General features: G+C 51.2%; 1 protein-coding gene across 1 annotated transcript; it reads right to left on the bottom strand.

Moving 5' to 3' along the window:
* Positions 1-1,295: 1,295 nt before the first annotated feature.
* GLTP (glycolipid transfer protein) lies at positions 1,296-23,215 on the bottom strand. The gene is made up of 5 exons (XM_012756636.2): positions 22,976-23,215; positions 7,345-7,403; positions 5,853-5,986; positions 4,313-4,463; positions 1,296-2,504 (listed from the first exon to the last, which is right to left on the bottom strand). Exons 1-5 carry the CDS (start codon positions 23,076-23,078, stop codon positions 2,322-2,324), a joined length of 630 nt encoding a protein of 209 aa, XP_012612090.1. The 5' UTR covers positions 23,079-23,215; the 3' UTR covers positions 1,296-2,321.
* Positions 23,216-26,241: the final 3,026 nt, after the last annotated feature.

Raw genomic sequence — 26,241 nt, 5'->3', positions numbered from 1 at the left:
ACAGAATTCTTTTAGTTTGCTTGCAGAATTCTGTACTTGTAGGAGACCCAAAGGAAAAAAATCTAAAAGGCAATTAGAGCTTAGAAAGAATAGTAGCATTCCTAATATCAGCAATATTAGAAAATATAATGAAATCGGAGATAGGAAAAAACCTAGTTCAGGCTTGAACCTCTCGGCCATGCCAGAGGGAGCTTTTCTAACTAGAAATCTGCCATATCCAGATATGTTAGGTTGTGCACAAGAGCCTTGAGGGGATCCCGTAAGTTTCGGAGTCAAGTTCAAACCTCTTGATAATGCAATGTCACACACACACAGTCTGCTCCGGGTCAAGACACCAGGCCTTTGCCCATGCCTTGAAATGTCCCCTGCCCCTCCTCTGCTAAGCTCCCCTCACCCCTACCCAGGCGCAGTGCAAGCCCCTAACTCCCTAAGATGCATCCCAGGATGTGACCTCTCTCTATGGTCCCAGACCCCCTCTGGGCATTGAACACTCGGTATCATCATTACTGATTTACTCATCCATCCTGCCCACTAGACTATACACTCTGTAGAGTAGGAACAAAGTAAAATATTTCCCTCTACATTTAACCCTAGTATCAGAAAAAATATCAATCCATGATAAAATACAAACAACCATTGGTCACAGGTCTGGGAAGGCAATAGGGATGGGTGAGGACTGAGGCAAAGTGGAAAATAGATCCCTCTCGCCCTGCCCAGTCAAGGGGGCAGTTATCTCTCAGTTCCTGCCAGGCAGCCTGATTTTTCAAAAGAAGCTAGAAACCCAAGATTTTTTATGTGAAAATGCCTAGTTCCTCAGTGTAGCAATCAGTTCTATTTTTTAAAACCATGGAGGCCAGAAAACAGATCCTTGGCAGAATTTGATTGTAAGGGTTAGCAGCTATAACCTCTGATGCAGAAAAAAAAATTAAATTAAGAACCAAAACAGCCGGGCGCGGTGGCTCACGCCTGTAATCCTAGCACTTTGGGAGGCGGAGGCGGGCGGATTGCTCAAGGTCAGGAGTTCGAAACCAGCCTGAGCGAGACCCCGTCTCTACTAAAAATAGAAAGAAATTAATTGACCAACTAAAAATATATATACAAAAAATTAGCCGGACATGGTAGTGCATGCCTGTAGTCCCAGCTACTTGGGAGGCTGAAGCAGTAGGATCGCTGAGCCCAGGAGACTGGGGTTGCTGTGAGCCAGGCTGACGCCACAGCACTCACTCTAGCCTGGGCAACAAAGTGAGACTCTGTCTCAAAAAAAAAAAAAAAAGAACCAAAACAGCACACAGATATGATTCCAAAATAGAGATTTATTTATTAAGGATTATTTAGTTTCTGCATAAAAATCACCAATTGTTCCTCATTGGGTTTTTTTTTTTTTTTTAATACACATCAATTCTTTTGGGGTTGCTCTGTTTGCCCCAACACTTTAAAAAATACAGTCTTTTTAACACCAGGAAGACAGTTAAGGCAGTGAGGCGTTTCCTTGGGTCCGAGTGCTGGAAGGTTCGTCTCTCTCCCTCGAGAGAATGCACATAGTAGGTAGTTTCTTAGGTTGGAAAAGCTTTCCCTGAAAAAAATAATGATGCAGAAGAATTCACATACAGTCATCCGTGGTCAATCGTTTGTGCCCCGTTGCTTCAAAGAAACGCCTCTTGGTCATCAAAGGCTTGCTGGTTGGTTTCAGCTGTTAAAAAAAACTGTCTGGAAAAAGACAGTCAGAAAGAGCAGGGTTTATAATGACATTGCCATGAAGTCGCGCTGTGCAAACCACATGAGAACGCACACCAGTTTGCTTTTTTTAAAAAATCCCACAATAGGAGCCCTGCATAATTACGAATCAAACTCTTCTTAGTCCTTAAAATACCCCAAACATCATTCGGTGAGATCCGCGGGAGGACACGTGCTTATTTTTCAAGTGAGGTGGATGACACCATTCCCCCAGAGTCATGTCCCTTGTTGGAGAAAAAACAAATACACACACACAAAAAAACCCTAGGACTTGATTGATTAGAAACGTTAATCGATTTTCACCACGCTGAAATGAAGGTATAAAGTCAGTCTGCGCTGCCGTGAAATTCAAAGGAGATTTGGAAGTAAGGTCGTTATTTATTGCTCCATTAGAATAGACCAAAAAAAAAAAAAAAAAGGACTTTTAAAAAAAAGCATAGGGCCATCCCCAGCAGCTTGACCAGAGCAGGACCCTGGGCTGGGGGCCGCGGGCCGGGGCGGCCCGCCGGCTGGATTCACAGTGATTCGGGTTTGTCCGTCTCCGCAGGTGGCCGTGGGGGGGGGGGCAGGCCTGCAGCCGGGCGCGCCTACACCTTGTAGTTGAGCTCAGCGTTCATCTTGGTGTACATCTCATAGATGACATCGATGGTGGCCGTGTAGTTGACCAGGAAGAGGCGGATCTTCTCCAGGCACTCCTCCTCCGTCACGTTCTGCCCCTTGGAGAGCGCCTTCAGGAAGTCGGACTTGTAGGGGGCTGCGTACAGCGCGGCCTTGAGGCGGGCGAGAGGGGCAGGCACGGCGTTAGCGGGGGGCTGAGACCCGGGCCAGCCAGCAGGGGGTCTGGGAGGGGACATTCCCCAGGTCTGTGCTGGGCAGGGGTCTGTGCTATTCGTGGCATTGGAAGGGAAAGGAAAAGGAAAAGGAGAAGATGTGCTTTCCCTTCTACCCCCGTGCAGGACAGCAGGAAGGACATCGGCTTTGGGGACAGACAGACCTGAGTGCAAATTCCAGCTTGTGCCGCCGACTAGCTGTGAGCCTTGAGCAAGTTACTTAGCCTCTCTGAGCCTCAGTTTCCTCATCTGCAAAATGGGGATAATAATGGCACCCGCCTAATCAGGTCGCTTCGATTAGGGTTAGGGAGGTCGTGCAAAGCGTTCAGCATAGCACCAGGCATACAGAAGGTGCTCAACACAACACCAGGCACACAGTAGGTGCCCACTGTAGGCACACCTCTTCCCATCTGGGTTCCCTGCTCTGGAAAAGGTGAACTGCTTCTTGGAAAACCCACTTTCTGAGCAGGGGAGATGACCACAAATCCGCGCTGTGATCTCTCTTTTGTCCTTAAGGGGGCGACACGTCCCTAAATTTCAGGGCTGCTCTAACACTTGGAAAAGTGTGGAGAAACATAAATATATAGAATCTCACAGCCAGAAGAAAAAAGATGCAACTGGATAAAAAGCCTAGGCTACGAGTTTGACAGGATGATGGAAGTATAAACGATGCCGTCTTTCCTAATAAAAGCGGCAATAGCTCTGATGTACCGCGTGTGAACGCACGTCCTGCACGCTTTCCAGGGTGCCGCATTTCACCTTCCCCTTGACCCTTTGAGGTAGCACCTACTTCACACCCATTTGAATGGGGGACTTAGGCGAGGGGGGTAGAATTGTAGGTCCCCCCGGTTTTGTGTTATGTGACCTCGAGCAAGATACTTAACTTGCCCGAGTATCACTGTCCTCATCTGTGAAATGGGGCTGCGAGCAGTGTCCCCCATTGTGAAGATTACATTTTGTGGGCAGCTGCCCTAGGCCGGGTGAACAGGACGCAGGTTTTTATGGAGGGGGTGGGTGCAAGGGTTTGCAGGGGGCAACGTGTGGCAGGCAGGATGAAGCATCCACTTGGAGGGATGGCCCAGAGGTGGCCATGTGACCTGCCCCATGACCAGCTCTTCTTGCCCGGCTCCCACCCCAGCGAGCCTACAATCTGTGGGTGAGGTCACGCAGACCGAGACGAGGGTGCAGGGAGAGGCAGGTGGCTGCCAGCAGCAAGCAAGGCACCCTCGGGGCCTTTTGACAGCTCCCCAGTGGGCCTCTCAGCCTGGTGGCCCTAGGGGCCCTCAGCCAACCAGGCTGGTGCTGAACCCCCAACTTTGAGGAGCCCTGGCTAATGTCACCCCAACACAAGCCACCAAGAACCCTGAGGGCTGGTGTCCTCTCAGCGTATGCCCTATGAGGACAGAGGCCCTTCTGCCCCTCCCTGCCCAGTGTGCAAATCCAGGCTGAGTCCAAGGGACCAAGGAGGTTGCCACTGTCACCCTGAGTCCTTGGTCTTCACCCTCGGTTTCTCCAAACCGCCCTCAGTCAGGCCTCCGGGGCTGCGGCACTTAAGAGACCATGGAGCCCCTACGATGACATCCTCCACGGCCACAAATAAGAGACCCCTCAGTAGACCAGGCTCACCCCAGATAGCAGGGCAGCCCCTCCTGAGCCCAGTGGGCGAACACAGGCTCTGAGAGGCCACGGCCAAGCAGCGGCGGGCACCCCTGCACGCGCCGCGCTTCCGGCCCACGGGGGTGGCTCACCTGGAAGATCTTCTGCACGATCCATCCGTGGTACTTCTTGAGGGCCATCTCGTAGGCCTTGGTGGCGTTGACGCGGATGAGGTTGGGGTGGTTCTCGTCCCGCTCCCCGTCACAGATGCTCTGGAGGAAGACCTGGATGAAGCGGAGGCCTCTGCGGCCCGAGAGGAGACGGTGCCTTAGGACCCTGCGGCGGGCCCTGGGGTGCCCTGAATGCAGCCGGGATACGTACACACACAAGGGGGCGCTGTTCCTAAACTGCCATCCACCTACTTAGAAGCCCCACTCAGCATCTCTCCAGCACCCTCTCTCCCCTGGGCCTGGTGCCGGCCTGTGACAAGGGTCCCGCTGGCTGTAAGATCCCTGAGGGGAGGGTCTGGGTCTATCTTGTCTGTTTCTGTGTCCGCCTGGCCTCTCGTGGGCCAGAATGTGGCAGGTGGCTATCATTGCTTGAGGAATGACCACAGCGCTGGCTCTCAAAGGGCTCTTGGCCCACAGACCGTGGACACACTGGCGAGACTGGCCCCGAGCCCGCCTGGGCCCCCTGCCTCTCCCCTGCGGTGGGGAGGACCTTTCTAAATCTGCTATATGGCGCCTCTGCCTGAGACCACATGATGGCCTCACTGCCCTGAGCCATCCGTGTCCTCCACGGCCATTTGAGCCCTTCTTCAAGGCGCAGGGTGATGCTCCGAGAGCCAGAAGGCGTGGGCTCCAGAGAGCCAGAAGGCAGGGAGCCCAGATCAAAACCTGACGGGTGCCAGCCCTTCGTGCACGTGGCTTCATCTCGTGCTCCCCTCGCTCAGCCCTGTGAAGCTGAGCTCAGCAGTCAGGCCATTTTACAGAGGAGAGCACTGAGACTCCCCCGAGAGACTCAGTCACAGGCCAGGACGAGAACCCAGCCTGCCTTGCCCCCAAGCTGGGCTCCTTCCTTCAGTGCCCTTCACCGTCCCCCTGGGGGCCCTGGATGAGCTGCTCTGCTCCCTTCTAGCAGCGGGGTGGGATCAGGTCCGGGCTGGAGCACTGGGCTTAAGGACTAAAGAGTCCGTAGGTGGCAGGGAACAGTGGGGGTCTGAATCAGAATGTCCCACCCGCAGCCCATAGGATGCATTTATGCAAATTAGACAGAACTCCTTCTCCTCAAGATGTTGTATTTTTGTCAAACTGTCACTGTATATAAATCCACTTTGTGCATGTGACCAGCCCTGAACAGGACACCTCTGTGCAGTACACAACATGCACAACTGTGCTGCAATGGCCTCTAGGAGCCCTCGTGCTCCCACTGAGATGAGGAGGCACACAGAGCTCAGCGTGAACCCCAGCATGGCGCAGGAGCCCGCTTGCAACTCTCTGATGGGACCACAACAAGGAAGTGTCGCCGTGCGGCAGGCCTTGGCCCTTGAGAGCCTTTTTCTCTGCCATCGATGAGCCTGACGCTGGAAGGGCTGGGGAGTGACCTTCCCTCCCAGCCAGAGCAGACACCCGAGCGGCAGCAGGCCCTCTCTGTGGCACAGGTGGCCCAGGCCCTGTCACCCGAGCCCGTTACCTTTTCAGCCACATCAGCGCCAGCGTGGCTCCCACTTTGGGCCACTCTGCTCCGTACATTTCTTTCTCCACCTCTAGGATGTTCTGCAGGGTCCGGAACTTGGCTGGGTTGGTGTCATACACAGCTTTGATTTTCTGAAATGGAGCACACGGGGTTTTCCCCTTGGAAAAGCTGCCACCATGCAGGCCAGGTGGAAGAGCGCCTGGGTGGCATGTCCCTCTCCTCCCAGCCTGCCAGGAACAGCGGGGACAAGACTTCGAACAGTAACTACCACGACTGTGCAGATTTGTGGAGCACCTGGCATGGGCTGGGACGTGCAAGGTGCCTGACGGCCACTGCCTTATGCTATGCTCACGGCACCCCTGAGGTTGCTCTGTCATTATCCCAATTTACAGATGAGGACGCTGAGGCTCAGAGAGGGGCAGTAGGCCGGGCGCGGTGGCTCACGCCTGTCATCCTAGCACTCTGAGAGGCTGAAGCGGGCGGATTGCTCAAGGCCAAGAGTTCGAAACCAGCCTGAGCAAGAGCAAGACCCCGTCTCTACTATAAATAGAAAGAAATTAATTGGCCAACTAATATATATAGAAAAAATCAGCCGGGCATGGTGGCGCATGCCTGTAGTCCCAGCTACTCGGGAGGCTGAGGCAGAAGGATCGCTTGAGCCCAGGAGTTTGAGGTTGCTGTGAGCTAGGCTGACGCCACGGCACTCACTCTAGCCTGGGCAACACAGTAAGACTATCTCAAAAAAAGAGAGAGAGAGGCAGTGATGCGCCCTGGGCCACACAGCTGGTCCGGGTGGCAGTGGGCCCCAGCCACAGCCAGCGCGAGTCCCTGTTCTCCAAGTGCTCCGGCCACAGCCTCAGATACCCAGTGTCTGGTGTCGCTTTTGCGCACAAATGGAAATAGGCTGCGGTGCAAAGACGTCCAGGAACAAAGGCCTCTGAGATGGAGCCGGGCAGGCCTGGGTCTCAGTCCCAGCTCTGCCACTTCCTTGCTGTGTGACCCCATGTGAGGCCTGCGAGCCCTCTGAGCCTCAGCTTCCTCACCTGTAATTAGGGGATGGCGACAAAACCAGCCTCTGAGTGCTGCTGGAATGAAGGAATGACATAATATGGTGTGTCCCAAGCCCTAGGCTGGGCCCCAAATGGGTCCCCCCATGGGGACAGGGTCTATGGCTGGGGGCAAGGCATTGGGGACTCTGGGATTGGGGACGGGGAGAGCCAGGCTGATGCCACTCGTGGGCGCTGGCATTTAGTTCTTGTTCGGTGGGGGTGGCTGGAAGAATCCGCAGGGTCCCTGTCAGGGGCGACCCCTCCTAGCCAGGCCGTGAGCAGGTTCTGCGATGGCGAAGCAGGACCGAGAATCCCAAGCCCCCAGTCGGCTGCGCTTGGGGCCAAGCCCGTTTCCACGTTTCTGTCCCCTTCCTCGGGCTGGGAGCAGGGCGCTGGGGACCCGAGTCGGGTTCAGATCCTGCTGCTGATCCTGAACCTACCGTGATGTTGCCGCTTATGTCCGCCTTGATGGGAGTGAACACCGGCGACCCGAGGCAATCTGGGGACAAAATGAGAAGAGAGAGTTAGCTTCCCAACAAGGGCGACATCCAGGGCCACCACGGGCCATGGAGGCCGGGGGACACGAGGGGAGGTCACCTGGTGTGCTAGGGGAAGGCAGAGCTGCCCACAGGTGTGACAAAGGCAGTGTGGGCAGGGCGCGTCCCCTCGGCTTTCCAAGCTTGCTGTTTCCCACTCGGCACGTGGGGTCACAGAACCTATCACGGAGGAGTGACAAGGATCACTGGAAACAACCCAGTTCCAGGACATGCGCTTCGCTCACCTCCGGAATCGGAATGTTCTTAAGTGGTGGCGTTTTCCTTTTCTTGGTGGGTCGTAAGTAACGGAGCCTTGCTCCTAGGCGCCGGCTTTGCGCTGATGAAACGCAGGCCTAGAAACTGCCCGGCACTCCAGAGCTCCGCGAGAAATGGGAGCCGCCCTCTGCCTGCCTGTCCTCCTTCCTCACCCCGTGGCAGGCTGTCACAGGCACCAGCGACACCGTGCCACTCAGAGCGCCTTGCAAAGGCCTGGCATGGGGCAAACATGCAGGTTCTCTACTAAGCAGGCTCCACGTGGATGTCCCCCTCGAGCCTGAAGACAGACAGCTGTGCCACCCCAGTCCCCTCTCACCGTTCTCACTACCGAGTCCGCAGAAGTGGGCCCACAAAGCCTGACACACGGCCCGGGCGACAAGGACCCCAGAGCAGGCCAGCGGTGAGTGCCGAGCCCACAGGAGGGAGACGCCAACACCCATGAGGCTGGACAGGGGCCTGGCTGTGGGCGCCAATGGATCACCCAGGGACGGAGGGCTGGGGGAGGAACTTCTGCAGGCTGAATTCCACCCCATGTGACCCAGCACAGCTGGCCGGCCATCTGGAACATTCTAATTGCAACTGCGAAAGGTGTGAAGAGGAAAGACCATTAGACACGTTAACCCAGGGAGAAGGAGGTGGGCTAGGGATGCAGACAGATAGGCTATGAATCTTCATTCCCCGCTCCCCAGCTGAGCACGCCTCCTTGCCTCTGTGTGTGCCTCAGTTTCCTCACAGGTCAAACGGGGAGGCAATAGAACTTATTTCATAGGGTTGTCATAGGAACTAAAAATAACGCATCAGGCTGGGCACAGTGGCTCATGCCTGTAATCCCAGCACTCTGGGAGGCTGAGGTGGGAGGATCGCTTAAGGCCAAGAGTTCAAGACCAGCTGAGCAAGAGTGAGGGCCCTGTCTCTACAAAAAATAGAAAAATTAGCTGGGTGTAGTGTCACGACAAGCCTGTAGTCTCAGATACTCAGGAGGCTAAGGCAGGAAGATCACTTGAGCCCAGGAGTTTGTGGTTGCTGTGAGCTATGATGACACCACTGCGCTCTAACCCAGGTGACAGAGCGAGACTCTGTCTCAAAAAAAAAACCCTAAAATATTAATGCCATCAAATGACCTTAGAATGCCCAGTGCATGGCGAACACTCAATAAATGGACTTGAATCATTTTTATGACTTCCTCTTATTACTAAGGCCAGGCTCTGTGGTCCAGCAAATGTCACCACCATGTGTGGAAGCCACCAGGTCCCCCAGAGCCTCTGCTGAGTGGGAATCGTACTCGGCCTGTGCCCTGTGCCCCCTGCTGCTCTCCACTCTCCTCCTGAGGTCCCTGCCTGGGCCTTGGTGGTGGCCTTGCCCTGCTGCAGGCTCCGGGCTGTCTCCTTTGGGCGGCAGAGCCTCCCTCCAATGCCCGTGGGGGCAAACCTCCCCCTGGGGCCGCATCAGCATCTCCCCTAGGGTGGCCCCGGCAGAAGCTGCTCAGAAGTGCTGGGCCAGCGGTACAGGCAGCCAGTCCTGCGTGCTGTCGTCCCCAGACAGGCCTGCCAAAAGCATCAACAAGGTGACTACTCCACCCCACCCTCTAACCTTGCCTGACGCGTCCATGACCTCCAGCGGCCTGGGGAGGCAGGGTAACTTGTTAGCGCCCTTGGAGGGGTTTTCCCCCAGCACCCCACCACTGGTGCCCCCAAAGGACAACACGTTCTAGTCTTAAGAACACAAGAGGGCCACAGCTTTCTCTCCTCTCTGCCAGTGACTCTTCCCCCCTCACGGTGCAGCCAGGGGTCGCCAGTCCCAGCTCTCACAGGGGGGCCAGGCAGGGGCCATGGGTGGGTCACACAAGGACGGGCAAAGTCCATCCAAACGGAAGGCTGCTCCCCAACTCCAGCCAACGGCTCTGCATCCTCACCTTTCAAAAATGCACAATGAGCCACGCGGTGGCCACGCCTGGATTCCCAGCTACGCGGGAGGCTGAAGTGGGAGGATCAGTTGAGCCCAGGAATTTAAGGCCAGCCTGGGCAACATTGTGAGACCCTATCTCTTAAAAAAAAAAATGTATGACACCCAAAAGTTGACATTGGATTGATGGGCATGAATAGAGGGTGGATTAGTAGAATATTAATGGTGGAATCTAGGTGGCAGGTGTACGAGTATTCACTATAAAATTCTTTCAACTTTGCTGTATGTCTGAATTTTTTTTTATAGAAAATATTGGGAAAAAGGTCAGGGTTTTTTGCCCATAAAAGTTATATTTCTTTCTTCTGCTTTTTCTCCCAAGTCCATTTCACTATTACAGCGATTCTAACCATACTACACGATGCTCTTGTTTACCAGCTATCTTGGCTACCTGATTGGAGCTCTGAGACGGCAGGGACCAGGTTGCCCTGGTGCCCTGCTGTGCCCCTAGCACCCAGCTGGTGCCTGGCCTCAGGAGGTGCCTGAATGACACCTGTGGAATGAACAGGTGACAGGATTGTGAGGAACAGTCCTGTGTGGCATCTATGGGTATATTTCCCTGCTGGGTTCTTTGCCTGCGAATCCTCTTGTAGATCAGACCGACCCAACCCAGTGGCTTAAGCCCCTATTCAACCAAGACGGCAGAGGACACGTGAAGGGGCTTGAGCCTCAGTTTCCCTGCTTATAAAACGAGAATCCCGGTAGGACATCCTCTGCGGTGTTGCTGGCAGGGGGAGGGGCGTCACACACGCACAGTGAGTGTTTAGAGGAAAGCAGGGCTTGGGGACAGACGATCACCGGCCATGGGTGGTTTATTAGCTTTTCTCAATGACTCGGGTCATTCAACGTGCATTTCAGAGATGTAGAAAAATGTTATTCGGCGTCCTTGGCTCTGAAAATGGCTCTTGTGCAGTTCTGGGGGGCCCCGCCCCGGTGTTGGGGAGAAAGGCTTTTTGTTCTGTGTTCTCCTGACAGTGCGTTCCAAGGGTCACGAGGCCGCCGTGGTCAGCAGGAGCTGGGCCCCCGCAGCAGCTGTCATTGTGTGCTGTGGCCACCACCCAGGGCCAGAGCTTCTGGTCAACCGCAGGGCAGGAGCGCAGTGCCCGAGCGCACGTCTGAGGCTGAAGCTCGGCGCAAGCAGACAGGGGCGGCCAGACGGGCCCCAGAAGAGAGGGGAGGCGGGGCCAGGGCTGGGAGCGTGACCCCGGAATCTGCTTCCATGCACGGCCTGCGGAGCCGCTGGCAGGCAAAGCACCTCTGCGTACATCTCTGTGCACACGTCAATGTGCACACGGAAGTCGGCTTGGAAGCATCTGGAAGCGGGCTGCCTGGGACCCTCGGAGCAGCGGCGTGGTGCTCTAGGTTTGAATCTCGGCTCTGGTGCGAGTGTGGCCAAGGGACGTAACCACTCCAGGCTCAGGCCTTTCCCCCTGCGCGGCCCAGACGTGCTGCGCAGACAGGAAGTGGTCCGGGTGCCGCTGGGCTAACGCCTGACTCAACGGCATCCACCGAAGGCTCTCGACCTATGTTTGTCTTTGGCGCCCTCCAAGGACACCGGGCCCAGAGACCCTAAGTGACTTGCACGGGGTCACACAGCGAGTGCCCGAAACTCTGACACAATGACAGAGCCAAGGCTGGTCCTGCTACACCCTCCCCTTTCTTTCTAGAATGTTTCCATCTGTTCGTGTGAACTCAAGGAAAACAGGAAAACTCTGACATCTTAAGATGATTTTAATTCCCAAGCACACGGTGGCCTTTCTATTAATAACAGTTTAAATTCAAGCTCGTGTCTGCTCTGGCTAGAGCACGACACGTCTCTACCGGGTTACTTAGCCTTACCTTTCCTATAGAATGCAGCCCTGCCCAAAAATGACCTGTCTTGTTTGACCAGTTTTGCAGTTACCCCAAACTTGCTTATTTTTATTTTTTTAATTATTGTCAGCAAGCATGCTCTTTAAAATGCCATCCAGAACCTGTCTGCCTGGAGGAAGGGAGGGCGCCTGGAGGGTTGTCTAGCTCATCATCTTACCTCCAGATATGACCCCACCATGTCACTTCATAGAACCACTCAAATGAGCACTGCTTCTAAATACAGTAATGCCATGGCAATCTGGAACACCTGGCAAATGGCCCCTTCTGTTGAGTGGTGATTTTTTTCTAAGCATGCTATTCAACCCAGAAGATATAAGGAAAAGACCAATAAATCTGATTATAAAAAACAGAAACTTCCTAGATGGCACAGGTGGGAAATTCTACCACCAATCAAAGCCAAACAACATATGGGGGGATGGCAGAGGCAGGAGAAGAGTCTGTGTAATAAACATAGCAGATAAAAGGCTATTACCTGGGCATAGTGGCTCACGCCTGTAATCCTAGCACTCTGGGAGGCCAAGGCCAGAGGACTGCTTGAGCCCAAGAGTTTGAGGTTGCAGTGAGCTATGATAACACCACTGCACTCTAGCCTGGGTGACAGAGCGAGACTCTCTCAGGAAAAAAAAAAAAGGCTATTATCCCTAATATGTAAAGAGCTCTTACAAATTAATAAGAAAAAAAACCCACAGTCCTATAGGACAATGGACAATTCACAGAAGAAATTAAAAAGAAGCTTAATCTTAATAATAAAAAGAAAAGAAAATTAAAACAGTGAAATGTCTTTCATCTACCAAATAATTTTATGAACACACCAGTCTTCTATATCCAACCACTCTGGATAGAACTCATCAAAATGTAACACAAATGTTCCTGCTTTTGTACAGAAAGCCAATTGTAACTTTCTAAGCAGGGCCATCATCAAAACTATGAATTATGATAAAGGTGTGACTCAGTAATGTCACAGGCCCCCTCAAACCTTTATTAAGTGGCTTTAGACAGTGTGTCTTCAGGTTTTTAGGACAACTTTGTATATTTTTTAAAAATTCTGGCTGGGCGTTGTGGCTCACGCCTGTAATCCTAGCACTCTGGGAGGCCGAGGCAGGAGGATCGCTCAAGGTCAAGAGTTCAAGACCAGCCTGAGCAAGAAAGAGTGAGACTCCGTCTCAACTAAAAATAGAAAGAAATTAGCTAGACAACTAAAAATATATAGAAAAAAATTAGCTGGGCATAGTGGCACATGCCTGTAGTCCCAGCTACTTGGGAGGCTGAGGCAAGAGGATCACTTGAGCCCAGGAGTTTGAGGTTGCTGTGAGCTAGGCTGACGCCACGGCACTCTAGCCTGGGCAACAGAGTGAGACTCTGTCTCAAAAAAAAAAAAATAAAATTCCTCATCATGGTTGATGGCTACTTTGTCTGCAGCGCTTCGATTCTACTAGCTACTTAAAAAACAAACAGCTAACGGTATCAGAATCATCTGCAAATAAGAGGAGACAGAAACCAAGCAGAGGTTTCACGCATGGCCTCTGTGACAATTCTGTCTGGACAAGGGCCATCCTGGGCTTCCTGCCTGGGTCTCTGCCACAATTCGGATGGGTGACATTGCCCAGAAAGCAGAATTCCCCGTAAGCCAGCAGCCATCATATGCCACACACAATCAGCAGACTCATTCCCTCATTCCCTAACCACAGCAGAGTTGCAGAGCACCATTCGTTATGCTCTGAGCAAGACCACGGATCATATCTGGAAACTTCCATCCAAGTTGCCCCTTCACGTCTGCTTCTTCAAACCACCGTCTCTTAACAACAACTGATGTTTTGCCCCGCCCTGGCTCACCCTCTCATTTCATCCCAGGAATAATTTTTATTCAAGAACAAAAAGCACCCAGTTTTTAAGATGCACAGCTTCACTTTCAGCCTGTGTGATTCAGAATGGACTGCACCTAACCCAATTCGTAAATGACCATTTCCAAAAAGGAAGGACAAGATGCCTGTGTCTCGGGCAGGGTCTAATGCAAATCCAATTTTTTTCTTCATAGCTGGATAATAAAGTTCAGTTGTTAAACACATGGGGCAGGTTAACTTTACAAGGTCCTGGGTTACAAGGATCATAATAGGAGACACTCAAATTACAGCTGATGGAGATGAATCATTTATTAATCCAGGGCTAGAGGTTATCACAGATCAGTTTGCAATATGACCTATTTTTAAGAACCTTGAGGATGCCCACATTCCTGAAACTGGTTCCTGCTCTAACTTCTACTATCTAAAGAGGAAAGAAAATGTACAAAGCAATTTAAAATACTGTTTTAGGCCGGGCATGGTAGCTCACACTTGTAATCCTAGCACTCTGGGATGCCGAGGCAGGTGGATTGCTCAAGGTCAGGAGTTCGAGACCAGCCTGAGCAAGACCCCGTCTCTACTAAAAATAGAAAGAAATTAATTGACCAGCCAAAAATATATATACAAAAAAATTAGCTGGGCATGGTGGCGCATGCCTATAGTCCCAGCTACTTGGGAGGCTGACGCAGTAGGATCACTTGAGCCCAGGAGATTAAGGTTGCTGTGAGCTAGGCTGATGCCACGGCACTCACTCTAGCCTGGGCAACAAAGTGAGACTGTCTCAAATAAATAAAATAAAATAAAATGCTGTTTTAAAAATTCACCCCTTTCAACAAGCCATGATTTTGGAAAAAATAAAAAAAAATAAATAAAAATAAAAATTCACCCCTATGACACACCAACTCTTTGTCCACAATTACCCTGTTCAGCAAAAAACAGCCTTGAACTGGGAATGCAGCTGGGAAAATTATTTCTCCTACTTGCTATGGGGCCTGGGAGAAATCAGTTAAGCTCTTTGAGCCACAGTTTCCTCATTCACAAAATGAGGCTAATGATGGACCCCTCCTCACAGGGCTGTTGTGAGGCTTAAATGAGGTTGTATAAATAAAGGGCTTAGCACAGTTTTGGCACCTAGTAAATGCTCAATAAAAAGGAAGGTATTCTTATTTATGCTTATTATAATAAATGACGATATAAATTATATCATCATCTTCATCTTTCCCAACAGGCAAAGCTTTTCTTTAAGAGAGGAAATCCAGAAAATAATGACTCCAACGATTAAGAAATCAAAGGAGAAAGAGAGGACAGGGTTCCATAGAGCAGTGGTCCCCAACCTTTTTGGCACCAGGGACCAGTTTCATAGAAGATAACTATTCCATGGACTGGGGGGGGGAGGGATGATTCGGGGATGATTCAAGCACGTTACATTTATTGTGCAGTCGAACCTCTCTGCTAATGACGATCTGTATTTGCAGCCACTCCCCAGCGCTAGCATCACCGTCTCAGATCACCAGGCATCAGATCCTCATAAGGAGTTGCAAGCTAGATCCCTCGCAGGTGCAGTTTCCAGTAGGTTCCTGCTCCTGTGAGAGTCTAACGCTGCCGCAGATCTGACGGGAGGCGGAGCTCATGCGGTGATGCGAGCGATGGGGAGTGGCTGTAAATACAGATGAAGCTTCGAGTGCCCACCGCTCACCTCCTGCTGTGCAGCCCTGTTCCTAACAGGCCATGGGCCAGCACTGATCAGCACCTGGGAGGGGTTGAGGGCTGTAGCCATAGAGCATCGTGTGAAATAAAAAATTCTAAAATATAAAAAAGAGAGGGAGGAGGGAAAGCAAGAGTGACTGATTGATTGACATGGGTAAAATTTGCATAAATCTTCCAGTCATAAAATAATGACTTCAAATGTATTTCAGACCATTAAAACAGAGATCTCAGAAGGGAGTGAAGTAGGGAAGCTGGAAGAACAGCAATGCAGAACGTGAATTGTTTCTGAGCCTGGGGAAGTGTGAGTCGGCTGCTTAACCGCCAGGGTAGAGAGCAGAGCTTTTTACAGAACCCTGGAGAGGGATGATCTGCTGCAATGACTTTGAAAAGCTCAGATACAGTTAACACTATAACAATAATAAAAAAAAAAAAAAAGGCAGGGGGAGGGGAAGCCTGGACAAGTAACTGTAAGAATGTAATAAAAGGAATTAACATTCACCAGGGCAGGTTTTTAAACTGAAACAATGAAGCCTAAGACAAGAACCCAACATTTCCATTCTAATGAGCTCACTGAAATAAGCACATTGTCAGCCCAGACAGAGATTTCCTATTATTTCCCCTCCCCCACAAACAGCACAAAAGGGTGAGAGGGGCCCCATTTCTGCCCTAGAAGAAGGACTTTCAACATCTTCCTGTTCCCTGATGTGGCGTGGGTCTCCCCTGCGACAGGGCTGGACCTGCTTCCCAGCCTGTGGGCCCCTTTCTAGCTTCATAACCTGGTCAACCTCAGTTTCCCCTTCTGTAAAATGGTGTCTCTTCCTCTTATTTAGTACGGTCGTTGTGAGGATGAGAAATGAGCGACTGCCTAGCTCGATGCTTGACCCTAGGAGCAACTCAGAATTGGGGCTGCATGAGCTATGACCAGGGTTTATAAAGCCCTTTGTCATAAATTCTTCCCATCCCCTTTCACTTTGACATTGGCTGGGCACCTACGTTCTGCCAGGCACGTTGCTGGGTCTCAGGAGGGCCCCACTTCTGTCCCTAAGGGATTCACAGTGGAGCGTTTTCCTGCCAGGCCACCCTGTGCGGCTGATGAGAGAAGGGCTAGACAAGTTAGCAAGTGACAGCGCACATGCCATCGGTCTCTCATCTGCATGGGCCTTGGGGCATCATGAAGGAGGGGGCTGGCGAGATTCCTGACTTATTAAGCAGCCAGGCAGCGGGCCCATGCCCTGGCAGTCGGTCACCAAGATGCAGAGGTGGCTTCTTTTTGACAGATCACTGTTTCCCAAGGGCTGTATGGCAAGAGGTCCAGTCCTTTAAAGCCCAAGGGCTGGCCGGGCGCAGTGGCTCATGCCTGTAATCCTAGCACTCTGGGAGGCCGAGGCAGGCGGACTGCTCAAGGTCAAGAGTTCAAGACCAGCCTGAGTGAGACCCCGTCTCTACTAAAAATAGAAATAAATTAATTGACCAACTAAAAATATATATACAAAAAATTAGCCGGGCATGGTGGCACACGCCTATAGTCCCAGCTACTTGGGAGGCTAAGGCAGTAGGATCGCTTGAGCCCAGGAGATTGAGGTTGCTGAGCTAGGCTGATATCACGGCACTCACTCTAGCCTGGGCAACAAAGTGAGACTCTGTCTCAAAAAAAAAAAAAAAAAGAAAGAAACAAATTAATTGGCCAATTAAAACTATATAGAAAAAATTAGCCAGGCATGGTGGTGCATGCCTGTAGTTCCAGTTATTCGGGAGGCTGAGGCAGGAGGATCACTGGAGCCCAGGAGTTTGAGGTTGCTATGAGCTAGGCTGATGCCACAGCACTCTAGCTCGGGCAACAGAGTGAGACTCTGTCTAAAAAAAAACAAAAAAAAAAAGTCTAAAGGCCAAGGGCTGTCCGTCCTTCCTGCGCAAGGATGTGCTGACTCCAGGCATGAGCACCAAAATCACCTTGTGAGCTCACCCCCATCGACCCTCCTGCAGGTTCAGTTTCCCCTTTTTACAGCTGGGGCCGAGGGCTGGGTGGCTGGGTAAGCACTTGCGCATGGAAAAGCCCCCTGGAACTCAAGCTCAGGCAGGCTCAGCATGATGTGAATGCCCTTATTTCTTGCCACTCATCTGTCCACGTGTTCAGGGCCCAGATGAAAAACAATCAGATTCAAAGTGACGTTGACTTTCTCAGCGTCAAAAACAGCCAGCTCATGGGCTGCTCTGCAGATTGATAGGAAAATACAACAGGGCAGCCCTCTTTCCAGATGGTAACCAGGCCAGGTGGGCTCTGAGCTTGACCAGGGTGAAATCAGCACACAGCAAGTGCTCCCCAAAGCTAATCAGCCTCACTTACTGCTTGCAAATGCACCTCCAACTGATGACAGGGCTCTGCAGGCGGTTTCAAAATTGTAAAAACCATCGCAGAAAGTGTCTGTTTGGTTTCTTCCCCCCACAAGGCATCGTGTCTTCCTCCCAGTGTCTTCCCAGGCGTGCAATCCACACCCGTTCCTACAGAATCCAGCTCTCAACAGACACTCAACCAAAATGCTAACTAACCTGCTATAATAGGAGAGTGAATACAGTTTGTTTGTCTTTCTTGGAATATTCTATACAAAAACATATTTGTATTAACTTTAAAAAAACAAAACACTGCAGGGCTGTTGGGGGGGGCGCTTCTGATTTACAGATCAAGGGGTACAGGTGGGGCTGGTTCCCAGGCAATTAGCCTGATGTCCCAACTAAAGGAAAAGCCAGTTTACATGGGGCTTCCACAGTAAGTCATCCTAATTTGCATTCAAATAAGCAGCAATTACGGGCCCAGCCTGGCGGGCTGATTATGAGTTACACACCTCAGAGAAACCTGCATATCTGGTTTGTGGCTTCCATGCCACCTGTCATGTGGACAAGTCGCCATGGTGCCAGCAGAGCCACTGAATTTCCTCAGTGGTCAGCCAGGCTGGCTCCAATAGGGGTCTTCTCCCCTACTGGAGAAGCCAGGACAGCAGGCAGGCACAACAGCAAGAGCACTGCATAAGGAGTCCAGAGGCCTGAGTTCTAGTCTGGCTCTATACTATAGGTCACTCATTGGCTGTGGGACCCTGAGCAAGTTACTTAACCTCTCTGATCTAAGTTTTCAGGCTGTAAAACAAAAGGATAATTCTGTGCTTCTAGGCTGCCACAGGCCCTTCCCAAACAGAATAAGTACTGAACCAAAAGTGATGGAAAACCACTCTTTCTGAGTTCACTCTAGGACGAGGTAATGAGTACCAGATACCTGTTAGGCCAGATTCTACAGATACCTATCTAATAAAGATAAGAAGCATGAATGAAGAAAAATCACCCCCAGAATTTGGATCTTAATAACTGAGAGGTGATTAGCCAGGCATGGTGGCATGTGCCTGTAGTCCCAGTTACTGGGGAGGCTGAGTCGGGAGGATCACTTGAGCCCAGGAGTTTGGGGTTGCAGTGAGTTATGATAACAGCACTGCACTCTAGCCCAGGGTCACAGAGCAAGACCCTGCACCAAAAAACAACATTACCCTCAGGTCCTCCACCTCTGGTTTCTCCCTAAACAGTGAGAACAAACAGGCGTCATCTCATGCACCACCAATTCCAACTGACCTGGAGTGGTTGTGTTAAGATGGAGGCTACATCTAGTCTCAAGAGGGAAAATAGTATCATGACTGATAAATAAGGTCTACCACAGGGACCCGATATGAAAGGGGTTATGTATTTTCATTTAGTCATGTATTTTAATTTGGAAAGTGATAGAAAGGCAAAGCACCTTCAGCAAGAACTCATAAGAATGGAAATGGAACTAAAAGCATTCATTCAGCACATACTACTAGCTCACCAAGCGCTGGCACTAAAATAACTCAAAGTCGCAGAATGTGAGAGGTTCCATGGGAGTTCAAGGGAGTCCGGAAAGACTTTCTGGAGAAGGTGATCACTAAGCTGGTTCCTTGAGGATAGATGGAACCCAGCCAGTCAAATGGAAGGTGAAAAGGGAGGAAAAGGAAGGCAAAGAGGGCTGGAAAATGGAGCAGAGGGACTGCCAAGGGTAAAGCTCTGCAGGCCATGTGTGGGGCTACAATCCATTAGGAAAGGCTACAGCACAGATTTTAAGGTGGGGTAATAGGGAGCTACCGAGGCTTCTGGGCAGGGAGTGGCAAGACTAAATGACATCTAAGTGTCCCCACCCCTGCCCTTCAATTGTTTTTTCCCCCTGCCATGCTCAGCCAGGACCTTCAGTTGTTAATGCTCTAGAACAGCTGTAAAAATGACCTAAAAAATGAGAGAGCAGGCCTCACCGAAGTCAGTCTTGCAAACTGATCATTCAGGTGAGATCTGATTACTGGGTCAAGGTAAGAGAATGATAGACAGAGGGCCGGCCTCTAAGTGGATGTAGTAAAACCTGTCCCACCAGAGAGAGATCGATTGGAGATACAGAGGAGGGGCAACTGGATGCTCTAAACCCGGCAGGCAGGAGGCCGTTTTGCAGCCCACGCCCACTGAAGCAGAAAGACTCCACCTTCACCAAACCCAACAAGGGTTTAAGAAATGTGGTTTCCAGCACCAATAAGGGGTGCGAATAAAAAAAAAAAATGTGGCTACCCTAATAGGTTAAAAGCCTTCACACGCTTCAATCCAGCAATTTCACTTCTGAACGTGAGAAATAACCAAAGAAGGGTGCACAGAAACATGTAAGGATGCTCACTGCAGTGCTGTTTACCAGAGCAAAAGATATGCAGCAAAGTGCATGTCCAACAGTAGGGGATTAGTTAAATAAATTTCAGGCCACATTGAAACAACAGAATCCCAAACAGCTATAAACAATGATGGTTGACACAAAAAGATGACCATACTATATACTATTAGATAGAAAAGTGGGTTATACTTTTTTTTTTTTTAAAAGACAGATATAAATGAGTCTGGAAGGAAAACACTCTGAAATGTCAGCAGAGATTCTTTAAAACCCTACTATGGAAGATTGTGAGAGGATTAAGTAGACTAATCTACATAGAGTACTTGGCACATAGTACTTGCTCAATAAATGACAGGGAGTTGTTTTTTGTTTTTTTTTAATATAGCGTTTGTTTTCGCTCAGTTTTCCTTCAATCAACAGATCTTCTTGGCAGAATTAAACACTTTTTAAAACCACAGCTTTCAGCTCTTTGCCATATTTTTATTTACAGCAATGGTTCTTACCCAGAGGTAATTTTGGGTCTCTGGAGATAGTTGTGGCTGTCACAACTTGGGGAGAGGGCGGTGCCACTGGCCTCTACTAGGTAGCGGTCAGGGGTGCTGCTAAACATCTCCTCACGTACAGGACAGCCCCCCACCACAAAGACTGATCTGGCCCCAAATGTTGGCAGTACCATGGTGGAAAAACCCTGATTTGGAGGAAACTGTCATTGCAATGTCTTTCAGATTCCTTGCGTCTGTCACCCCAGATCTGCTTCATTCCAGAGACACAAAGCCTACCCAGGATCCTCCTGGTGACCAGACACTCCCAAGATCTAGACAGAGCCCCTACTTTAGAGCTGACAGCGGATCCTGATCACCCACTGAGTCCTGGGGAAAAGTCACTGGTGGAAGACTCCTCCTAAAGTTTGTGTCTTAAACCCTCAGGAGAAATTCTCTCCCTAGAAGAGCACAATGGTTGAGAAGGGATTATCACTTTTTTTTTTTTTTTTTAGCCTAAGAATTATCCTCTTTGGTGAACAGTAAACAGCTCTGATGGGCAGAGGGCCCTCTGGTGGTTAACCCTTTCTGGGCCAACTCCACTGAGGCTTCTGTATAAATAGTGCTTCTGTCAAAAGATGTGACACCCCGCAGCACAGGGACTGCAGCAAAGACAAGGGTCCTTTGAGACCAGGGAAAGGGAGGAGGACATGCTCTTTTAGCCCTGGCACCAGGTTACTGCTGGCTCCAGCTTGCCACCTCCCTTTTTCCTCTAAAACCAGCCAGGTGATCGCATTGAATGATGGTGTCCCCAAATGCAGAAGTGACTTGCAACCTTGCTGAAGATAAGGGAAGAAAAGGCCACAGAGACTGACCTGGGGTTTCTCTACCTCAGCGCCACCGATGTCAAGGCTGGATCATTCTTTGTTGTCGGGGGCTAGCGTGTGCACAGTACGACAGATACATGCAAGGTCTCTAGGCATTGCCAGATGTCCCCTAAAGGGCCAAAATTGCCTCAGTTGAGAAGCACTGGTTTAAACAGATTCTGAATCCCTGTCCAGGGCAACCTGGCTCTGGCTGGCAAATATATTCATGGAACCAAAGAGGAAACAAACAAACAAAACAAAACTGTCACAAAATTAAATAATTCCTCAATGCTAAAGCCAGTTAGCTCCCTACCTAGAGATTCAGCATTTTCTCAAGACTGTGATTACTGATGACGAGAAAGTTTTATACATTCAACAGCATTAGCTGAGCACCTACTATGTGTCATGCACTGTTCTGGGCACTGGGGACACAGCAATGGAGTAAAAGACCATGCTCCTGCTCTCAGGTTGCCTACCCAGGTCTGAGAAGGATACAAGCCAGGCAACTGCTCTCACTCAAACACTGACGAATTCCCTGCTGTAGGAAGGAACTCAAACTGGATTCAGGAACACAGAGCACTACTTCCACCAAAGCAAGACCTATTTGACACTTAGGGACTTGGTGCTTTACACACACCGCCTTCCCTACTCCTCACAGCTAGCCTAGGCGATGAGCAGCCCCACTTCACAGATGGGGACACTGAGGTTCAAGAGGAACAGAAGGAAAACTTAGGATTCCACATTAACTACAACCACCCCAAAGCTCACGGCACTGTGGGAAATACAGCCCCCAACGAGCCCTGACCGCCCACTAGAGGTGAATGGAGTGACTACTCTGGGTGCCCAATCTCTTCAGTCCAATTCAGTCCTAAGATTTCCGGTTGGTGCGTTAGAGCTGGACTCTGCCCTAGGGGCTGGCATCTTCCTGCAAGGCCACTTAGTGAACCACCAGGGCAGAGCAGAGAAGAAAGCAGAGGCTCAGGTTCCACGCTTTACCTGGGACCGGAAAGGCAAAGGGAAGGGGCAGATGGTATTGGCTTCCATTTCCCACTTTCAACCCAGGGCGGGGAGCCAAGGGGTGGGGAGGAAATAGGGTCTGAAACTGGGCTCCCTTCCCAACACTCCCCGAACTTCTTCAACATGGCATAAGGGGGAGGGGTCTTGGTCTTTCAGAGCCCAAACTGAGGGAGGGATTCATGCCAAGCACCCTGTGGTCTGATGTCACCCCACAAAGCAGCTGCCCCCACCATACCTCTGTCCTAAATAGAGAAAAAACTTTAGGTGGCTTCTCCTAGAAAGGGGAAGTTTCACAACTTCATCCCTAAAATCCCCTCCCTGCCCAGCCCCTTCAGGCTTCCTACCCTTGGAGGGGAGGTGGGAACTCTGAGGGAAGAAGGGTGCATAGGTCCCACGAGAGAGAGGCTGGGAGAGTTTAAGGAAAGGAGAGTGTTTATGAAATGGGAGGATGCATTTTATGGCTTTCTGGGGCGGAGGGAGTTGGGAACCATTCTGAAAGGGAAGAAGGGAACAATGGGTCAGGCTAAGGATGAAGGACTTTGGGGGAGAAGGGGCAGGATGCCTGCGGGAGAGGGACGATTGGGGACAGCAGGAGGGAGTGGAGGATTTGGGGGCATCTGAGGAATAGGGAGATGTGAGGTGTGTGGGAAGAGATGGAGGAGGTGACATGTTCAGGGGAAAGGGGATCTTGGGGGCCTGGGGAAGTAGGACTTGGGGTGCCTAGGCGAGAGATGATTTGGGGATGCTCTGGAGAAGGATTCAGGTGTGTCTGCGAGCGCCCTGGGGCAGGGCTGAGGACCAGCTCCCCCCTTCATCCCGGCTCACCGAAGAAGGGCGGCAGGTGGGACACCGCCTCGAGGAAGGGTCCGGTCTCGATCTGCTTGTCCGCGGGCAGCGGCTTCAGCAGGTGCTCGGCCAGCAGCGCCATTTCGGGGTCAAGGCCGGCGGTAATGCCCCAGCCCGCGCCGCGGGCGTCCACGCCGCCCCCCGGGCCGCCGCCGTCACCGCCGGGGCCGTCACCTCCGCCTTCTGCGGACTCTGGGGAAGCCAGCGTCGCCACTTCCGCCCGTGCGGCGCCCGCGTAGCTGAGCGCTCAGCGCCGCCCTCCGGCGGAGCGCCTAAGCAGCTCCCCGCGCCGCCCCGCCCCCTCCCGCCGGGTCCAATCCGCGCCCGCCGCCGCGCCAGCCCAACCAATCCGCGCAAGCCGCCGTGGGCCGCCGCGCCGCCATTGGCCGGGGGGCGGGGCGGAGAGGAAGCGCGCGGTCTGGTGAGGCCGGTCCGCCCCGGTGAGGCGCTCCCAGGTGAGCGGCCCCGGGTGTGCCTCCCGCCGCCCCCGGCCTGGCCCCCCAACCCGGGCGGGCCAGTTCCCTCCGGCTCCTCGCCTGATGGGGGCGTTGAGCTTCCCAGCTCACCGCTCACAGCCCCACCCATCAGCCCAGGTTACAGCCCAAGCGAGCCCGCGCTCCTCAGGACCTCTGTCTCCTCCAAAACGGGGCGGGACCTGTCCTCCAAAGCCCCAAGTGACCTATTGGACACTCCTCGGGTCACGGTTCACTTTAGCTACAACCAACAGGGACGCTTCGTTGCCTGCTTCTTCGCCTGCAGTGACCTTATACCTGTTGAACACTGCTTAAGTCACAAGCTAACTCAGCCACTGCCCGGCTGGACTCCTGCTCCCCCAAATCCGGGATCCAGTCTGACCTCAGCAGTCTGATGTAACACCCTGGAGCCAGCACAGTTTATATTAATAATCTACTGCGACCAGCACCTGACTGGGCGCTTGTTTCCCAAACCTAACCTCACCCCAACAACCCAGGGTATATGATTCTCACAACCTGAATCACAATTCATCTCAGCCACAACCGACCTCGATGCTCATGTCCTAAAACCCAGTGCCCAGCGTATCCAAAAATCAAACACACCATTGTGGAGAGCCTCTTATTCATTCCAGATAAATACGTGTTGTACCCCTACTATGTGCCATGCACTGTGCCAGGCAGTGAGGATAAAGTGATGAACAGTACAGCAAGATCCCTGCCCTGGCAGAGCTGCTACTCGAGTTGGGGACACAATACAATGCAATACACAAAGTGGGAAGACAATTTCAGACACTGGTGAGTATAAGTGAAGAAAACAAAAACAGTACAGTGACAGAGGATGACTGAGGAGATAGGATGTAGGGCATTAGGGGCACTACCTCTGAAGAGGTGACATTTGAGCCTAGACCTGAAGAAGAAGTAGGATTTACCCAGGCCAAAGACTTGGGGTGGGAGGTGCAAAAGCAAAAGCCTTAGGTGGCAAAAAGCCTGGTGTGTGCAAGGGACCAGGGTGACCAGGGGAGGGGATGGGAGTGGAGTAAGTGAGGGCAAGAGGTGAGTGGGACAATAGGAGGTGAGCAGGGACCGTTGGGTCAGGTAAGGTGTGGCAGAGAGTTTGGATTTTTTTTTTTTTTTTTTTTTTTGAGACAGAGTCTCACTCTGTTGCCCTGGCTAGAGTCCTGTGGTGTCAGCCTAGCTCACAGCAACCTCAAACTCCTGGGCTTAAGCGATCCTACTGCCTCAGCCTCCTGAATAGCTGGGACTACAGGCATGCGCCACCACGCCCGGCTAATTTTTTCTATATATTTTTAGTTGTCTAGCTAATTTCTTTCTATTTTTAATAGAGATAGGGTCTCGCTCTTGCTCAGGCTGTTCTCGAACTCCTGAGCTCAGATGATCCTCCTGCCTCGGCCTCCCAGAGTGCTAGGATTACAGGCATGAGCCACTGCGCCTGGCCAAGAGTTTGGATTTTTTAGGAAAGGCAATAAGAAATCACTAGCACAAGAAAATTATCTGCCGAAACTTACTGAATGTTTTCAGTTTAATCTTTCAGGTGGCAGGTGAGATAAGAAGTTGTTCCAAACAAAGGGCATGGCCCAAGTAGAATCAGGAAGTGAGAGGTGCTGGGAGAGACAAAGCTAACATCACTTCTTGCTCATAACCCAGACCCTGACATGCCCCATCAAGTCAGATCTCCTACAGATATGATCCTAAACCATCAACTCCAGTTTGTTCCCGCCCCACCCAACCTCACCACCTCGGGCAACCTCTGATACCATCTCCTTGCAGCCTCTCCGGCCCACCCAGCACCCCAACCTAGTGCCAGAATCCCACCCACTTTTTAGACGCCTCCATCAATTCCACAGAGAGATCGCAGCCTCCATGGGGACCTCTGGCATCAGACAACGCCCTGATTTCTCAACTTGCTCCATTCCAGCGTCACTATGCAGAAACTATGGCTGATACAAGAAGCATCTTGCCATAGAACACAGGCTTGATATGCTGAGATAGGTCCTTGCTGGGTTAATGAAGTGTCTTAAAAGTTCATCTGTCCATCCATCTACCCATTCATCCATCCAACAGATGTGTTCAGTGCCCGCTCTTGCCTTCCCATAGCTTACAACAGGGGCCAGGCTGGTAGCATAAATGGAGGCTGTGGGCTAGGTATGACACAATGAGGAGCGGGGACTTTGGAGAACTGGGGGTCCCATAGCCCGTCTAAAGTGCACTATATTAGGCTATCACCTGGCCAGTCATTGCCTAGGGTCATTAGCTTTTCACATTCCCCAGGAGAAACCAGAAACCTAGATTTGGTAGGTAAAAATTGCTTAATTTTTAAATGTTGACAACTAATTCAAGTTTTAAGAAGACACACCAAATATTTCTTTCTTTTTTTTTCTTTTGACACAATCTCAAACTTACAGAAAAGTTATAAGTATAATACAAACAACTTTTTTTCCTGAACCATTTGAGCCTAACTTGGTGACACAATGCCCCATCACCCTGAACACTTTAATGTGTACTTCTTCCAAACAAGGATGTTCCCCTATGGAATCATAATACATCCATCAAGGCAGGAAATTAACCCTGATACATATACCATCTAATTCTCAGACCTTATTCAAAGCTTGCCATTTGTCCCAATAATGTCCTTTGTAGAGGAGGGTCCAGTTCAGGACCCTAATTGTCCAGTTTCTTGAGTCTTCTTCAGTGTGGAACAGTTCCTTAGTCTTTCCTGTACACCAATGACCTTGACACTTTTGAAGAAGACGA

The sequence above is a fragment of the Microcebus murinus genome, chromosome 22 (genome assembly GCF_040939455.1).
Source record: "Microcebus murinus isolate Inina chromosome 22, M.murinus_Inina_mat1.0, whole genome shotgun sequence".
NCBI classification, from domain to species: Eukaryota; Metazoa; Chordata; class Mammalia; order Primates; family Cheirogaleidae; genus Microcebus; species Microcebus murinus.
This window is presented reverse-complemented; position numbering and strand designations above follow the sequence as displayed.